We start from the raw sequence: 14,939 nt of genomic DNA on the forward strand, positions 1-14,939 counted from the left end.
TCCCTTGCTCTGCACCCCCAGGCCTCCCAGCAGCCCTCGGCCGCCGGAGGCGTGTCGGCGGGCGGCGCCGCAGGCGTGGCCGGGGCACAGGCCGGCCTCGGCGCCGTGGGGGCGGGCCCCGGGGCCGCGCCCCCGACGGCCGACCCGGAGAAGCGCAAGCTGATCCAGCAGCAGCTGGTGCTCCTGCTCCACGCCCACAAGTGCCAGCGGCGCGAGCAGGCCAACGGGGAGGTGCGCCAGTGCAACCTGCCACACTGCCGCACCATGAAGAACGTCCTCAACCACATGACCCACTGCCAGGCCGGCAAGTCCTGCCAGGGTGAGTGGGCCAACCAGGCTACCTGCGTGTTGGTGAAGTGAGGCCAGGTCGTTTATCGAGAGCAGAACGTCTGATGTAGTCGCAGACCCCAGGAAGACTAGCGCCCGCTAAGCTTTCGGGGGGAACCAAACAGAACGAATTGGCGGTAGTTTGAGAAGTAGCTCTACCCCTCTTCCTGTTGCTGGTTACTGTTGGGTCGACAGCCCTATTGCCCATATCGGCTCTCCTCAGGGTCGCCGTCTTTTTTACTGTATGGTTTGTCGTCTCATATTATCTCTCTCTCTCTCTCTCTCTCTCTGGCTCTCTCTCACTCTCTCTCCTCCCTCAGTGGCGCACTGTGCCTCGTCCAGACAGATCATCTCCCATTGGAAGAACTGCACGCGGCACGACTGTCCCGTCTGCCTGCCGCTCAAGAACGCTGGAGACAAACGGAACCAGCAGTGTGAGTGTGTGTGAGCACACAAAATCAAATCAAACTTTATTTGTATACCGTATTGCATACGCAGCAACACAATGCGCATAGGTCCCATCCCTACATATTCCAGTCAGCCTTACTCCTTTGTTGGTGAGCTTTTGGTGCTTAGTGATTTTTGAACTGGTCTCCCTCTTCCGCCTCCCCCCTCCTCTCCATCCATCCATCCATCCATCCATTCATCCATCCATCCCCCTCCACAGCCCTCCTAAGCAGTGCGGGGGTGAGCCTGGGCTCTCTGGGGGCAGTACCCGGGGGCCAGCCGAGCACCCCCAACCTCAACCCCCCCAGCCAGATCGACCCCAGCTCCATCGAGCGCGCCTACGCAGCCTTGGGCCTCACCTACCAGGGCAACCAGATGCCTCAGCAGCCTTCCCAGGGCAACATGGCCAACCAGGGCCTCCCAGGCCAGCCTGGCATGAGGTCCCTCAACGCCATGGGTGAGTCATAGCGTTTAGTGTCGCGTACGTCTAATTAATTAAGTGTTATTACGATACATTGGCCTGAGGAAAACTAGTTAAGTGACTCCCCCCTGTGTGTGTGTGTGTGTCCACCAGGAGGGAACCCCATGGGGGTGAATGGAGGGGTGGGGGTGCAGCAGCCCAACCAACAGTCCAACCTGCTACCAGACGCCATGCTGCACAACAACATGAACGCCCAGAGGTAACACACACACACACACACACACACTTACAAACACACATACATACACATGCCCACCTCTCCCTTGAGATGACTAATCATCCCCATCACCCACCCTGGTTTTGGGTCAGTCATTTTCTTTCTCTTGCCCCCACCTCTCTCAGTTTGATGAACGACGGCAGTGGGGTGGGCAGCCTGGGCTCGATGCCCACGGCGACCCCGCCCTCGGCGGCGGGCATGAGGAAGTCCTGGCACGAGGACATCACCCAGGACCTGCGCAACCACCTCGTTCACAAGCTGTGAGTCCGCCCTCGCTGCACCACGCATGCATCGTTTTGTGCAGACCTGGTTAAAGAACAGCGCTCGAAAGTCCATCGAATCCCAGCGACGGAACGAACTCATAGAAACGGACCGAAACGAGGCATATCTAAACCTCGGCCTACCGGCCAACTGTATCAGCAGGGTTAACGAGTGGCCGAACAGCCTAGCATGCCACCCCCGGTGTCCTCCTGGCTTATGTGTGTCCCCGTGTGTTTGTGCGTGTGCTGGGTGAGCAGCGTGCAGGCCATCTTCCCCACCCCGGACCCGGCAGCGCTGAAGGACCGGCGCATGGAGAACCTGGTGGCCTACGCTCGCAAGGTGGAGGGGGACATGTACGAGTCCGCCAACAGCAGGGTGAGTCGCCGGACGCACGGCGCAGATACAGCGACGCGCGCACACACACGCTCTCACGCTCAACACGACGGAGGTTGCCGTCTGATGCGGCCGTGTCTCTCTGCCAGGCGGAGTACTACCACCTGCTGGCGGAGAAGATCTATAAGATCCAGAAGGAGCTGGAGGAGAAGCGCAGGACGCGCCTGCAGAAGCAGGGCATGATGCCCAGTCAGCCCGGCATGCCACCCTCCGTTCTGCCTCAGGGGCCCCCGGGCATGGGCCAGCCACCGATGGCCCCCGGACCGCCGCCCAGTAAGGAGACCTGCCTTGAATGCACGCACGCACGCACACACACACACACACACACACACACACACACACTCTCACTCTCTCTTTCTCTCTCTCTTTCTCTCACACTCACTCACACACACACTAGGGCTGCAACAAACGACTATTTTAATTGTCGATTAGTCACCGATTATTGAAACGATTAGTCGACTAATCTTTTCCTCTTTTAAATAACCAGGTTAATTGCATGAATATAAAATGGCTCTTATGGTATATTTAGCCATCAGCTTTTAAATCTAGCAAGACAAGAAAGAACAAACTCCATTCAAAAATGTCTCTCTTAATTATTACCCTTCTGCTGATGGTACAAAGTATAAAACTATAAATAAATAAAAAATATTGTCTGTGCAGTGTGTATAAACTATCAATAAATCTTTGTCCATTGTTTTGAACAAGGACCGGTATAAAGTTCTGTAAACCAAGGCACATTAAATAACATTAAATAAAGGTAAACATAAACATGAGGCCACACGTGAAGGCAGTGGCCTGCTGGGGGGTGCATGTCTGCTTCTTCTGCACAAAAGTATCCAGCGTGCTTCTGCTGCTTTTCACACTGCATAAATGGGATACAAATAATTTTGTCAGGCAGACAGGCACAGTAAACATGTTGGATGCGTCAGACCTATTTCAGAAGAAAAGCAATTTTTTTGTACATGATTCTAGAAGCAGTCTTCTCCCTAGTAGAACCGCTATCCTGGCTTGCTAGTGCTAGCTGGGATAATGTTACCAAAAGCAATGCAACAAACTAATGTGGGCCAACTCCTACTAGTTAGCTAACCTTAAACTTGAAAGTTGAACCTACACGGACATCAGAATGTTCTCACGTTTGTGCTGATTCATAAACTGTAACGTTAAATATCTAAGCTGTGCGATGTATAAATGGCTCCACCATTTTATCCCACTGAGTGACCCTTGAACTCTGAACGCTACTGCACATGTGCAACTCGGGGGAGAAAAACAAAACCAAAAAAACCTTCGGCTATCAAGGCGACAATAACGACAATTAAATTTGTTGGTGACTATTTTTATTGTCGATAAATCAGGAGACAAAAACAACAATTAAATTCGTTGGCGACTATTTTGACAACAATATTGACTAATCGTTGTACCCTTAACACACTCACTCACTTGCACGCACGCACTGAGGAGGAGGAGTAGTAGTTATAACACGCAAAAAGTAAGCTCACAATATGCAAGTCCTTGACTGTGTGTTTGTGGATGACTTTGACACATCCATTCCTCCACCTTCTCAGATGGTCCCCATGCCGACCCCGCCATGGTCCGGCCCGCTGGACCCAATCAGATGGTCAACCGGATGCAGAACCCTGCAGGTACACACACACGCAGAGCACACATTTAGATGCCTGTTGGACAACATGCACTTCTGTAATATGTATTTTATTTTATCTGTATTTCCACCCCTAGTTTGCCTTCATCTTCAGTCTTTCTCACTCCCTCTTTCTCTCTGCAGGGATGAACCAGTTTGGTCAGATGGGGCTGCAGTCGTTAGGTCAGAGGTCAACCCCGCCCCTTGCTCTCGGGGCTCCCCTCAATCAGGTTTGTATTGTATTTAGTAACATTATATTTAAGCAATAAGACTCGAGAGGGAGTGCTTTACTGTGGTTTATTGGCACGGCTGTGGTGCGGCCGCAGGCACGACGCGAAGCAATTACGATTGCTAGGCAACGCGAGTACGCTACGAGTACACTACGAGCGACAGGGAGTAGGAATACATTTGTTGATTAACCCAGTGCCATTATAGGGTTTTAAGGCACTGCTTGGAATGCGTCTTAGCCAATCACAATGCGCGGTCGGAACTAGCTGTTGTATAATTATCTATCAATGTCTATTAAATGCAAGATATTCATTCCCTGATGAATCTCAAGATACTCATTACTTTCCTGCACACTCTCTCTCTCTTCCAGATGGGTATGGCAGCGACGAGGATGGGCCAGCCCAACGTGGGCCAGCTCCAGAACCAGTACCTTCCCCCGGGTCAGTTCCCTGGGTCCAGTCCTGGCCTTGGCACAGGTCCCGTAGGCATGAACCAGGCAGGGCAACCAGGAGGCATGGCACAGGTATTACAAGATGGAGACACTTGCATGGCTGTGGTGGGAACTGGTTTTGATTAATTTTTTTTATGGACCCGAATTAATATCAATCAATCAATCAATCAAAGATTTATTGGTATAGCGCATTTCATACCCAGAGGCAACACAATGCGCTTTACAGAGAACAAGGGAGGTGGGCAGACGTCCCACCCCTACATATTCCAGAGGGAAACAAAAAAACAGTAATCACCCGGGGGCCAGATAAGTGAGCTGTAAAAATTCTTCCCTGACCCCTCTCAACAAGGCGATCGAGCAAGCTCCTGGAGTATGTTTGTCTACCGGCTAAGAACATTTATAAAGCAATAAATAACATTAAATTACATTTTCAGAGTAAGAGAGGCTAATAACATCATAGGAGAGACATGGCAAACACTGGTGTATGTCTGTGTGTGCGTGAATGTGCCTGGGCCCAGATAGAGGCAGGGGTCAGGGGTAGGATCGGGGTAGGAAAAGGATACGGACCCGGGTTAGGGTGAGGGGAAGGGGATCTGAGCCCAGGACTGGTGTATGTCTGTGTGTGTGTGAGTGTGCCATGTGTGTGTAACTAGCCTATCTACAGTATAACCGCCTGTCCCATGCCCGGGTGCGCTACGCAGTCCAATAAAATACACGCCCGGACAATTATTGGACAATTTACAGGTATGATCAATGTAACATTAGCTAGTGCTAGCAAGCTAGCTACTGTAGCTAGCTACCTCTATATGGATCTGGCTGGGGCTAGGTTAATTCACCTGAGGTGATCAACACAGTCTGGTTAGTTTTGAAACCCTTAATTCTGTTGATGTGTAGACTTTGTTACACACCCTGACGAAGACTTGTGCCGCTAGGCATGGGTTGTACCCAGCTCAGTCCATATACTGTGGATTATGATTTCATAATGAAATCTCAATAAAGCCTTTTTAACTTTTTTACCAGAAGAGCGTTTTTCTTCTTTAGACTATCTTTGTTTGAAGTCCTTTGAACAAAATTACTTTTAAGAGCAAGGTATCTCACAGACTAGTCTATGGTCGTACTCACTCACTGAAGACGCAGCTCTAGAGATAAAATGTCTGCCGTTAATGGTAACACCGTCGTCATGAGTTTATTAACTGGTTGGAAGACGCCCTCGTCGTGGCAGGATGGAGACACTTGCATGGCTGTGGCGGAAGTTGGTTTTGATGAAGGCCTTAACCCTCTGGTCCGTTCCCCAGCAGAACCAGATGTCCACGGCCTCCCTCCTGGCCAGCAGCCCTGCGGCCCAGCCGGGCTCCACCGCCGCCGGCGCCCCCCCGGGCTCCTTGGGTCCTCCCAGTGCGGGCGGGGGGCCCCCCTCCAACCTGCCCCCGTCTTCCAACTCCTCCCAGCCCAACTCGCATCCCCACTGCCCCCCTCTCCGGCAGAACTCCCCCTCGCCCGCGCGCAGCCTCACGCCCACGCCGCACCAGACTCCGCCCACGCCGCACCAGACTCCGCCCACGCTGCCCGGCTCGCAGACGCCGCAGCCGCACACGCCCAACCCACCCCAGCTCGCCCCCCCCCAGCCCCCCCAGCAGCAGCAGCAGCAACCAGCTTTACAGCAGCCCCAGCCAATGGGGCAGGGGATGAACTCTGAGAAGGCCAATCAGCTCCAGCAGCAGACGCATGGGGGCGGAGCTTCTGGAGGCCCCCAGACGGGGCAGGCTCAGTCCGGGCCTGCCCAGAATGCACATGTGCCAACTCAGTTACCGCGGACACCGGTAAGTAGCTCCTCCTGGTCTCCCTCCAGCGCTGCGTGGTCTACAGCTGAGGCTTACTGTCCTCTGTTTGTCCTGCAGCCAAGCGTATGGTGTTACTTGGGCTCTCCAGCTGTTCCTTGGCCTCCTGGGGCCATGTTCCAATAGCCCCTCTGTGACTGCTTCCCTGGCGATTTTTATTTGCTCTTTGCTGTAGTATTGTACTCTTTGCTGTATTCTCTCACGCGTTCTGTCATCGACTGTTCTCCTTTTTCCACTTTTAACCGGTTTAGTCTGTTCTGTTCCTCTAACCCTCCCTCTCTCTTCCCTCCAGCTGTCTCAGAAGTCGTCTCTGACGGCGGACGGCCAGGCCTCCACACCGGCTTCCGTCAGCAGCACTGACCCCTCCTCCCAGCTGGCCCCGCCCGACGCCTCCAACCCCGCCCCTGGCCCCGCCCCGTCCGAGTCCAAGACGGGCGCGAAGCAGCAGGACGAGGAGGAGGCGGAGTCCCAGGGCGAGGGCAAGGCCTCGGGGAAGATGGGCAAGGGCCCAGCCGACATCAAGATGGAGGAGAAACCAGAGGCGAGTCTCAGTTTGGATTCTGGAACACACCCTCCCTCTCTCCTTGCCACTGATCTGATTGGATTTGAAAAGGCCGCGTTGAAGAGCGCACGCCTTCATTTATCCTGTCATTTACATATGACATCATTCTTAAGGCCGTTTCAGACGGGGAGCGATATTCCGCCTGCGTTCTCGCTCGGGTCAGCGGGGGACGCACGCGTCCTGCGCACAGCGGGGAAAGCTGACTACAATTCAGCTCTTGTCGCGGGCGGACGTGCGCACGAACGAAACGAGCGCGACAATTTCACGGGGTCGCGCCCGCATGCCGCTCCGCCCCAGATTGTCCGCGGCTCCCAAATTGTCCACTCGCCTCTCTCATTGAAAATGAATTACAATGCGCGGATATCGCTCCTCGTCTGAAACGGCCTATACTCCTAGAAGGGTATAAAGGAATTACAGAGGATACTGTACATTCTGTGTTCAAATAATATTGTAATGGTGGAAGTGCATGGTCATGTTTCCCTGTCAGATGAAGAAGGAGAAGCCCTCAGGTGACGGCTGTAAGGGCGAGCCCATGGACACGTCCACCTCGTCATCTTCATCAACGTCGTCGTCGTTGTTGTCGGGGACAACGGGCGAAGACAGGAAGCCAGAGATTAAGACGGAGCCCAAGGAGGAAGAGGAGGTTTCCGGGTCCTCCGGCACGAACAGCTCCCCTGCCAGCGCTCAGAACAAGAAGAAGAGTAAGACCGTCCTCCCCTTCCTCATTTCTATTGCAGTAATTATAGGGATGTAACGATAACCGGTATAATGATAAACCGTGATAAAATTTGAGGAAATTTATCCTGATAATTTTATCATTAAAACCGTGCTTGATTGCCCCGCTTTTGAAAAACTCACTGTAAATACTGTCCAGCATCAACCAAAGCTAGCAACAGTCTCAAAGACTTATTATTTTAATGTTATGTAAAAAAAAAAGTGCATAGTGCTGCTAATTTTATTTGTGGTTTTCAATATAAAACTTGGTAAAATTATTACAGTGTGTGTGTATCGGTAGTTTTAGAAAATGTGATAATTTTGGTCACTATAATCGTGATATGAAATTTTCACACCGTTACATCTCTAAGCGATTACCCAGCTACCTCTGTAGGAAGGACACTGCCACCTGTTTGTACTCAAGGACACAGGGGGGCTTTCTGACCCAAATACATCTTAGTTAGTTTGTGAATATGTTGTGTGTGAATATGCTGCTATTTCATAGTTCAGTTCATGATCTGTAGGCAGTAGAATACATTTGATTGTCTTGCCCTCCCCTCCTCACCGTTGTCTCATTTCCCCTCACCTCTCACTCTACCTCCAATCCCTCCTTCCCCCTGCGCTCCTTGCCCCCCCTCTCTTTCTCCTGCCCCTCCCAGTCTTTAAACCGGAGGAGCTGCGCCAGGCTCTCATGCCCACCCTCGAGGCCCTGTACCGCCAGGACCCTGAGTCTCTGCCCTTCCGACAGCCGGTTGACCCCCAGTTACTGGGAATACCCGTACGTATTCGAACTAGTAACAAAACTAACCTGGTAAGGGACTGCGCTGGCTTCCATTTTGCTTCCCTCTAAAAAAAAAAAAAAAACTCCTTTTAGTTTTTTAGTTCTCACTTTCTCTCTTTCCTTTTTTGCCACGTTGCTTTTTATTTCATCCTTCACTCTCTCCATCTTTCATTCCCATGAAATGTGTGCAAGTGTAGAGGTTGAGAGAATGGCATTGGTTCTGAGGAAAAGTGTGTGTTTGTGAACTTGAAACTTGAATGTGTTGAATTGAGGAGTGTGTTCTGTCTCTACTCAGGTAGTGTGTATGGTTCTGTACACCACATATAGGTCAGTTGCTTGGACTTAGGATTATTGGGAAGGTGTGTGTGTGTGCCGTGTCTGTGTATGCCAGCTCATGAATGCCTTAATTCTCTTGCACTACATGCGCACAAAAAATCATTTTTGACCGGGTAAAACAAAGCAATGCTATGAACATTCTAATATTTATATTTCATAATAAGCTTCCCTGGTGGGTTGCTCTACCGTTAAACAACAACAAACTTGTTTAGTTGATGTTCACATTTCTGGGTGTGTTGGGCCAGGCTGCATAGCCCAGAGCGCCTAGGCTTAGGTAATGGCTGTTTGTCTTTCATCACACATTAAAGAGCCAAAATAAGTCGCCATTTTAAACAACGATAAACAAGCCCTACATGGAGAAATCTGACTTCCAAGAGCCCCAAAAACTGTTCGTAGCCCTTTGCTTTCTTTTACCATGTTTCACACACTACTTTCAGTTAATTGTTTATGCTTCCAAGCTTTTTATTTTGCTTTTTTGAGATTCTTAATTTGAAATATGATTTAGTTTTCTCATGTATGCTAATTCATAGCTTCCTAGTCAGTTCCTCGCCAGTAGTCAGTGTTGTGTTGGAGTTGAGTGATTTGTTTGTTGTGTGTTGAGGTGTGCCAAGGCTCTATCCTTACAGCCTGCAGAGACGACCTGAATTCATGTCTTAATCAAATCTTATATTTTAACTGAACACCTCTTCAGACACATACTCAATTGTACAAATATGATTATTGTGATCAATTGTACCATTTCATGTTTTAACCATAGATGGTTCTTCCTATGGTCATATACAGCAGGCCTCTAGATACATGTCTTTGGCACAGCTCTTCGCCTCAGTAACCTGTCTATGACCCAGGTGATGCCTATAGAATCATGGATTTGTAAGGTGTTTTGTTAAGCCTACCGTTGATATGGACCTTCAAATGCCATATGGCAGTTCAGTATTGAACACAGACTCGGACCCAAAATAACCCATCATGATTCGAATCACCACCGTTGATACTCCTGCTATCAACCTCACCATACAATAACCATGAACATAGGGATAGGAATCTATGTTGGTGTGCATCACCTGGCTGTCATGCGACCATTGTAGGTCAGACCAGACCCATCAGTGCTCTGCCTATCTGCTGCATCTGTGCCCTTGGCACTGCTGGCTGAGTTATGCCAACTGCCACACTGCCAGGGTCCGAAATTAACACCCGCGCAAGCGCCAAATGCTGATAGAGTTTCCATTTGGCGAGTACATCTCGGAAGGCTATCTGCCACACTGGCGGGTACCTGTAACCGATTTACTGCAACAAAATAGTGTAAAATGAAATATCTCATATAAACTGGGCCCCTGTTATGTATCACTGCTATGCTCTTTACATATTTTTACTGCGAGGTCTCACCACTGTACGCTCTTAGCCGTGGTCTGTGAGGTGAACTAATGTACTAAATAAATTCCCTCCGATTTGTTCACAACTAGGCTGCTTGTCTTCTGAAAGCTAGTTAACGTTATATGCCGATACTTGGAAGGCGTAAAGCCTCTGTCCTGAAAAGAAGGACAAAGACAGATAACCTTAAAACCAGAAAAGTTAGGGAAGTCTTCGGAAGAGTGGAGATACGGCGACGTCTGTTTATTATTTTGGCCGTTAAAAAAATATGCTTGGCGGGGTTTTCTTTTCATCCACCAGAGGCCTTGGAAAATGAGACAAAGTTAATTTCGGACTCTGCACGCTTCCAATAAAAGAGAGTGTTTCTCTCTAGGATGATTCTGTGTGCCTGTCTGATATCACTGCTGCCCTGTTGACATCACCCATGCACCCAGACCTCCCACGCGACCCTGCAGTCTCTCTTTCTGCTGTCGCTCCACAGAACACAGAGCCATAGCTATTCACCCTTGGCTGGCAGACGTAGATAAAGCCTTAATACAGACATCAACATGTATTTGGATAAGGGTTAAGATATGTTCTCGGCAATAGCTCCCCCCTTCCCCTCTCTCCCCCCCCCTCCCCCCCCCCCACACACACACACACACAAGTAGTAGAAGGAGAAGCTGGGTGCGAGGTGGAGTGTTGGAAGGGAGAAGCTGTCATGTCTTTCTGTCTGCACGTGAACCTCCTCTCTGCAGCCCTCAACAATGTCCCCCCGCACCTTCTTCTCTCCTCTACCCCCGTTCGACCTGGACCTCCATCGCCGCCTCCGCGACGACGACGACGGTGGTCTTCTCTACCTCCCTCCACCACGACACGACCACCCCCCCCCCCCTCTCTTCTCTCACCACCCCCCTCATCACGCCCCCCCCCCCCCCGGGCGTCTGGACACGGCCCCGCCGCCCCCATAGGACTACTTCGACATCGTGAAGACCCCCATGGACCTGTCCACCATCAAGCGCAAGCTGGACACGGGTCAGTACCAGGAGCCCTGGCAGTACGTGGACGACATCTGGCTCATGTTCAACAACGCCTGGCTGTACAACCGCAAGACGTCGCGCGTCTACAAGTACTGCTCCAAGCTGGCCGAGGTGTTCGAGCAGGAGATCGACCCCGTCATGCAGGGCCTGGGGTACTGCTGTGGGAGGAAGGTGAGGGAGTGTGAGGGAGTGTGTGTGTGTGTGTGTGTGTGTGTGTGTGTGTGTGTGTGTGTGTGTGTGTGTGTGTGTGTGTGTGTGTGTGAGGGCAGCACATGTCACATCTATATCCATTGAGTCAATAACATCATGCTGTTTTGTCAGATTCTGCCCATGTCTTACTATGATCTCTGTCCCCCTCCACCCCTCCGTGTCTCTCTCTCTATCTCCCTCTCTCTCTCTCTCTCTCTCTCTCTCTCTCTCTCCCTCCCTCCCTCCCCGCGCTCCATGGTACAGCTTGAGTTTTCCCCCCAAACTCTATGCTGCTATGGAAAACAGTTATGCACCATCCAACGAGACGCTGCTTATTTTAGCTACCAGAACAGGTAAGGGACGCAGACAAATGGACCATCCAACACGAAACACTCAGGAGACTCAGTTGACATGATGAGTCCACCCCATACACCCAAGAGTTTACACACGCGCACACACACACACTCACTCTCACACAGGGCAATGGGCATATGACATGGGTGATATTGTGCACACTGACATTTTAGCATTGTTCAATCACAGATGAGTGAAGTGGTGATTTGGCTTTAACTGGTTATCCTGCCACCATTCTCATGGTCATTGTCCACCATTTTAATTTTAATTTGTTTGTCATTTATAAAGAGGGTTCCTGGACTTGACTACTTGGGGTCCTAATCCTAAACCGCTCCATTCCACTCTGGCACCACTGATAACCAGAGATGGTCATATTATGAATGTTATTTAAGCTTCTGAAGTGAAAATCACACTGTGTTTGGGGAAATGGCTGCCTCTCCCCAACACGACAAGACGGGGGTCCTCTTTATAAATGGACTGAAAGGATGATGGGTCTCTCTTGCACTACTACTTGTTTTTCTTTATCTGTCCTTGTTGCGAGCCTCCCCCTCCCCCTGTCCCCCCTCCCCCCCCGGCTCCCAGCAGACTCACCTGTTAACTCTGTTACTGCAATGTTTTGGTTGCCCGTTGGGTGTCGGACGCTAATCTATGCTTTGCCTTGGCTCTCTGTCCTCCATCCCTCCCTCCGCTCCATCTTCTCCATCCCTCCATTGTCCTCGTCCGACCTGTAACGGTTATTTCACTCTGTTTTAATATTCATTTTGCCCTCCCTTCCCCCAACCCCCTCTTCCCTTCTCCCCTTCTCTCCCTCCCTTTTTAACACTTGTGATGTCTGCATTGGCCTGCTTTGGTGTGACCAATCATCCGCTCCGAAATTTACGTGCAAAATCAAACACCCGCCCACACAAAAACCCCGCGTCACGATTGGCTGCTACATGGCGACGACCTCGCCCCCTGCCTTCTGCCGTGTGCCCGCCTGCCCTGCCCTGATTGGTGGCTGCTCCCTCGTGCCTTCTCTGTGATTGGCTGTGCTGTTGGCGAACGGTGTAGTTCACCACAATATGGGCTTCTCGCTGACAGGTACCACTTCTGTGAGAAGTGTTTCAACGAAATCCAGGGCGAGACCGTGTCCCTGGGAGACGACCCCTCCCAGCCTCAGACGTGAGTACCAGACACCCCCCCCCATAACCTAACCCCCCCACCCCTCCATATAAATACTCACATGTCCTCTCTGCTGCTCATCTTGATGAATAATCTCTGGTCTTTGGCAAGGTTGTACCCTTGATAAATAATTGATATAGGGATGAAATGTTTCTCTGACTCTTCTGAGGGTCCTCCCTCTCTCATGACTTCTCCGTCTCTCCCTGTGTGACTAAGTAAAACCCTTCTTTCTCTTCTCTTTCGACCTGCGAAGGCAGCACGCTAGACTTTTTAACCAAACTTTTCTCCTCCTTGTATTTTTTAGTCCTAGCCTGTCTAAAGCTCCACACGGAGCCTGCATTTCTGTCCCCTGCAATGCTACAGTATGGATGTGCGTTTGGCCAGTCGATGGCGTTCAGGCGGTTGTTGTCTGACAGTCCGGGGTCTCTCTTCCTCTCCTCCTCACAGGTCGATCAGCAAAGATCAGTTTCAGAGGAAGAAGAATGACACGCTTGACCCCGAGCTGTACGTCCTCATCACTTTGTTTGGATTTTTCAATGTTGCTAAAATTAGTTGAAACAAATTGTGTAGATTTCTTATAGCTGATAGCTTCTTGTCATCATTAGATTGAAAGGCTAAGCTACAGTAGATTGTGTTTGAGTCGTCATGGCTTGTTCTAGAGTATCCAGCTACGTTGAAGAGAAAATAATTGACTATTTCCATGTTGAGTGACACATGTTAACATTAACTTAATCTCTCCCTCCTCTCTCTCTCCCTCCCTCTCTCCCTCCCTCCCCCTCTCTCTCTCCCTCCCTCCCTCTCTCCCTCCATAGGCTTGTGGAATGTATTGACTGCGGTCGTAAAATGCACCAGATCTGTGTCCTCCATAGTGACACCATATGGCCAGCAGGGTGAGCCAAGCAGCCTCCCTACACATTCTGGACATTCCTTACGTCTTGCTGTGTCCCAGGCCCGGTTTCTTATCTAGGCTCTATCTACCCTAATATGGCTGTTACAACCCAGGAGGTTCTGGTAGAAAAGCAGAAGCCTAGTCTGTACTGCAGTGTCCACCCCTATTCCTGGCTGGTTTAACAGGCGCCAATTTGTTTAATGATAGACATGATATGATTGAGGGTCAATTCAGGCCATTGGTAATTCATGTCAGACAGTCCATGTTAGGAACATTTGAATCTTGATTGTTGGTAGCGGAAGCTTGATGAAGTCAGAGTATTGACATTAAACTTCCTCCTCTGTTTGTTCCACTTCCTCAGCTTTGTGTGTGACAACTGCCTTAAAAAGGCTAATAAGACACGGAAAGAGAACAAATACGCGGCCAAAAGTAAGTGGAGTAAGTAACCAGCGGGGGGGCGCTCATCTACTCGCAATCAATCATTGGGGTGTCCGTCCGTGTCCGTCCTCCTCCCCCCTCCCCTCCCCCTGTCCCATCAACCTTTCCTTTACGTTCTAATCTCCATCCTCTCCCCTCCTCGTGCTGTAACTGACACATACTAATCTCTTCTGAAGCCCACGGCCCATGAGTATAACACAGTGCCTTCTTGCAAAGAGCAAACACATAAAAGAAACTTGATGAACACTTTAAATCTTGATTTATTCTTTTTTTGTGACCACTTTTTTCATTGACTAAATGTCCTCCCTTTTTGTATGGTAGCGGTCTGGTTTAAGTCCTCACCATGGAAACCACACACAGCTTGTGAGGAGGAGTGGAGCAACAAATAAACATTTCTTATTTTCTTTTTTCCATAACCAACCCACTCCTTCTGTATCTCCCCCTCCCCCCCAATGAAAATGTTACCTACCTGTAACCAAGCCTGTCTTTTCATTTCAGAAGCCAGTCCTCACTCTAGTCCGCTGCTGCCAGAGTCCCAGGCAGTCTTGTGGTTTGGTTTCATTCATATCCTCAAGGCCTGTAGCGACGCGCTGAATGCCCACGGTTCACATTCGGTTCCCAGTCGTCCGTTTTAACGTTTGCGGTCCGACCGGGCGGTCTCATGGATGCCAGACGCCACCTTTTTAATGTCTTTTTTAAGTCTCATTTTAGATCGTATTTGATCCCTCTAATCTTTTTTTATTCCGTCCGCTTTCCAGCCTGACTGGACTGGACTGGATATGTATTTATATAACCATATGTATAATTATGTGTTTGCATTGGTGTACTGTAGCTTGTCTGCTACTTCCT

The 14,939-nt window shown here is 50.2% G+C and overlaps 1 protein-coding gene across 1 annotated transcript in view; it reads left to right on the top strand.

The window, feature by feature from the left end:
* ep300b (EP300 lysine acetyltransferase b) overlaps nucleotides 1–14,939 on the top strand; it is a 31,859-nt gene that overhangs the window by 6,669 nt on the left and 10,251 nt on the right. The window contains exons 4-23 of the mRNA XM_084437994.1: nucleotides 22–319; nucleotides 648–761; nucleotides 995–1,231; nucleotides 1,349–1,454; nucleotides 1,598–1,732; nucleotides 1,991–2,108; nucleotides 2,216–2,399; nucleotides 3,689–3,766; nucleotides 3,907–3,992; nucleotides 4,361–4,513; nucleotides 5,737–6,261; nucleotides 6,572–6,820; nucleotides 7,329–7,542; nucleotides 8,215–8,333; nucleotides 10,991–11,230; nucleotides 11,513–11,601; nucleotides 12,683–12,763; nucleotides 13,211–13,267; nucleotides 13,576–13,653; nucleotides 14,014–14,090. Coding sequence (XP_084294120.1) covers nucleotides 22–319; nucleotides 648–761; nucleotides 995–1,231; nucleotides 1,349–1,454; nucleotides 1,598–1,732; nucleotides 1,991–2,108; nucleotides 2,216–2,399; nucleotides 3,689–3,766; nucleotides 3,907–3,992; nucleotides 4,361–4,513; nucleotides 5,737–6,261; nucleotides 6,572–6,820; nucleotides 7,329–7,542; nucleotides 8,215–8,333; nucleotides 10,991–11,230; nucleotides 11,513–11,601; nucleotides 12,683–12,763; nucleotides 13,211–13,267; nucleotides 13,576–13,653; nucleotides 14,014–14,090 — 3,238 coding nt within the window. The remainder of the gene's footprint in view (nucleotides 1–21; nucleotides 320–647; nucleotides 762–994; nucleotides 1,232–1,348; nucleotides 1,455–1,597; nucleotides 1,733–1,990; nucleotides 2,109–2,215; nucleotides 2,400–3,688; nucleotides 3,767–3,906; nucleotides 3,993–4,360; nucleotides 4,514–5,736; nucleotides 6,262–6,571; nucleotides 6,821–7,328; nucleotides 7,543–8,214; nucleotides 8,334–10,990; nucleotides 11,231–11,512; nucleotides 11,602–12,682; nucleotides 12,764–13,210; nucleotides 13,268–13,575; nucleotides 13,654–14,013; nucleotides 14,091–14,939) is intronic.

The sequence above is a fragment of the Borostomias antarcticus genome, assembly GCF_949987555.1.
Source record: "Borostomias antarcticus genome assembly, chromosome: 5".
NCBI lineage: Eukaryota > Metazoa > Chordata > Actinopteri > Stomiiformes > Stomiidae > Borostomias > Borostomias antarcticus.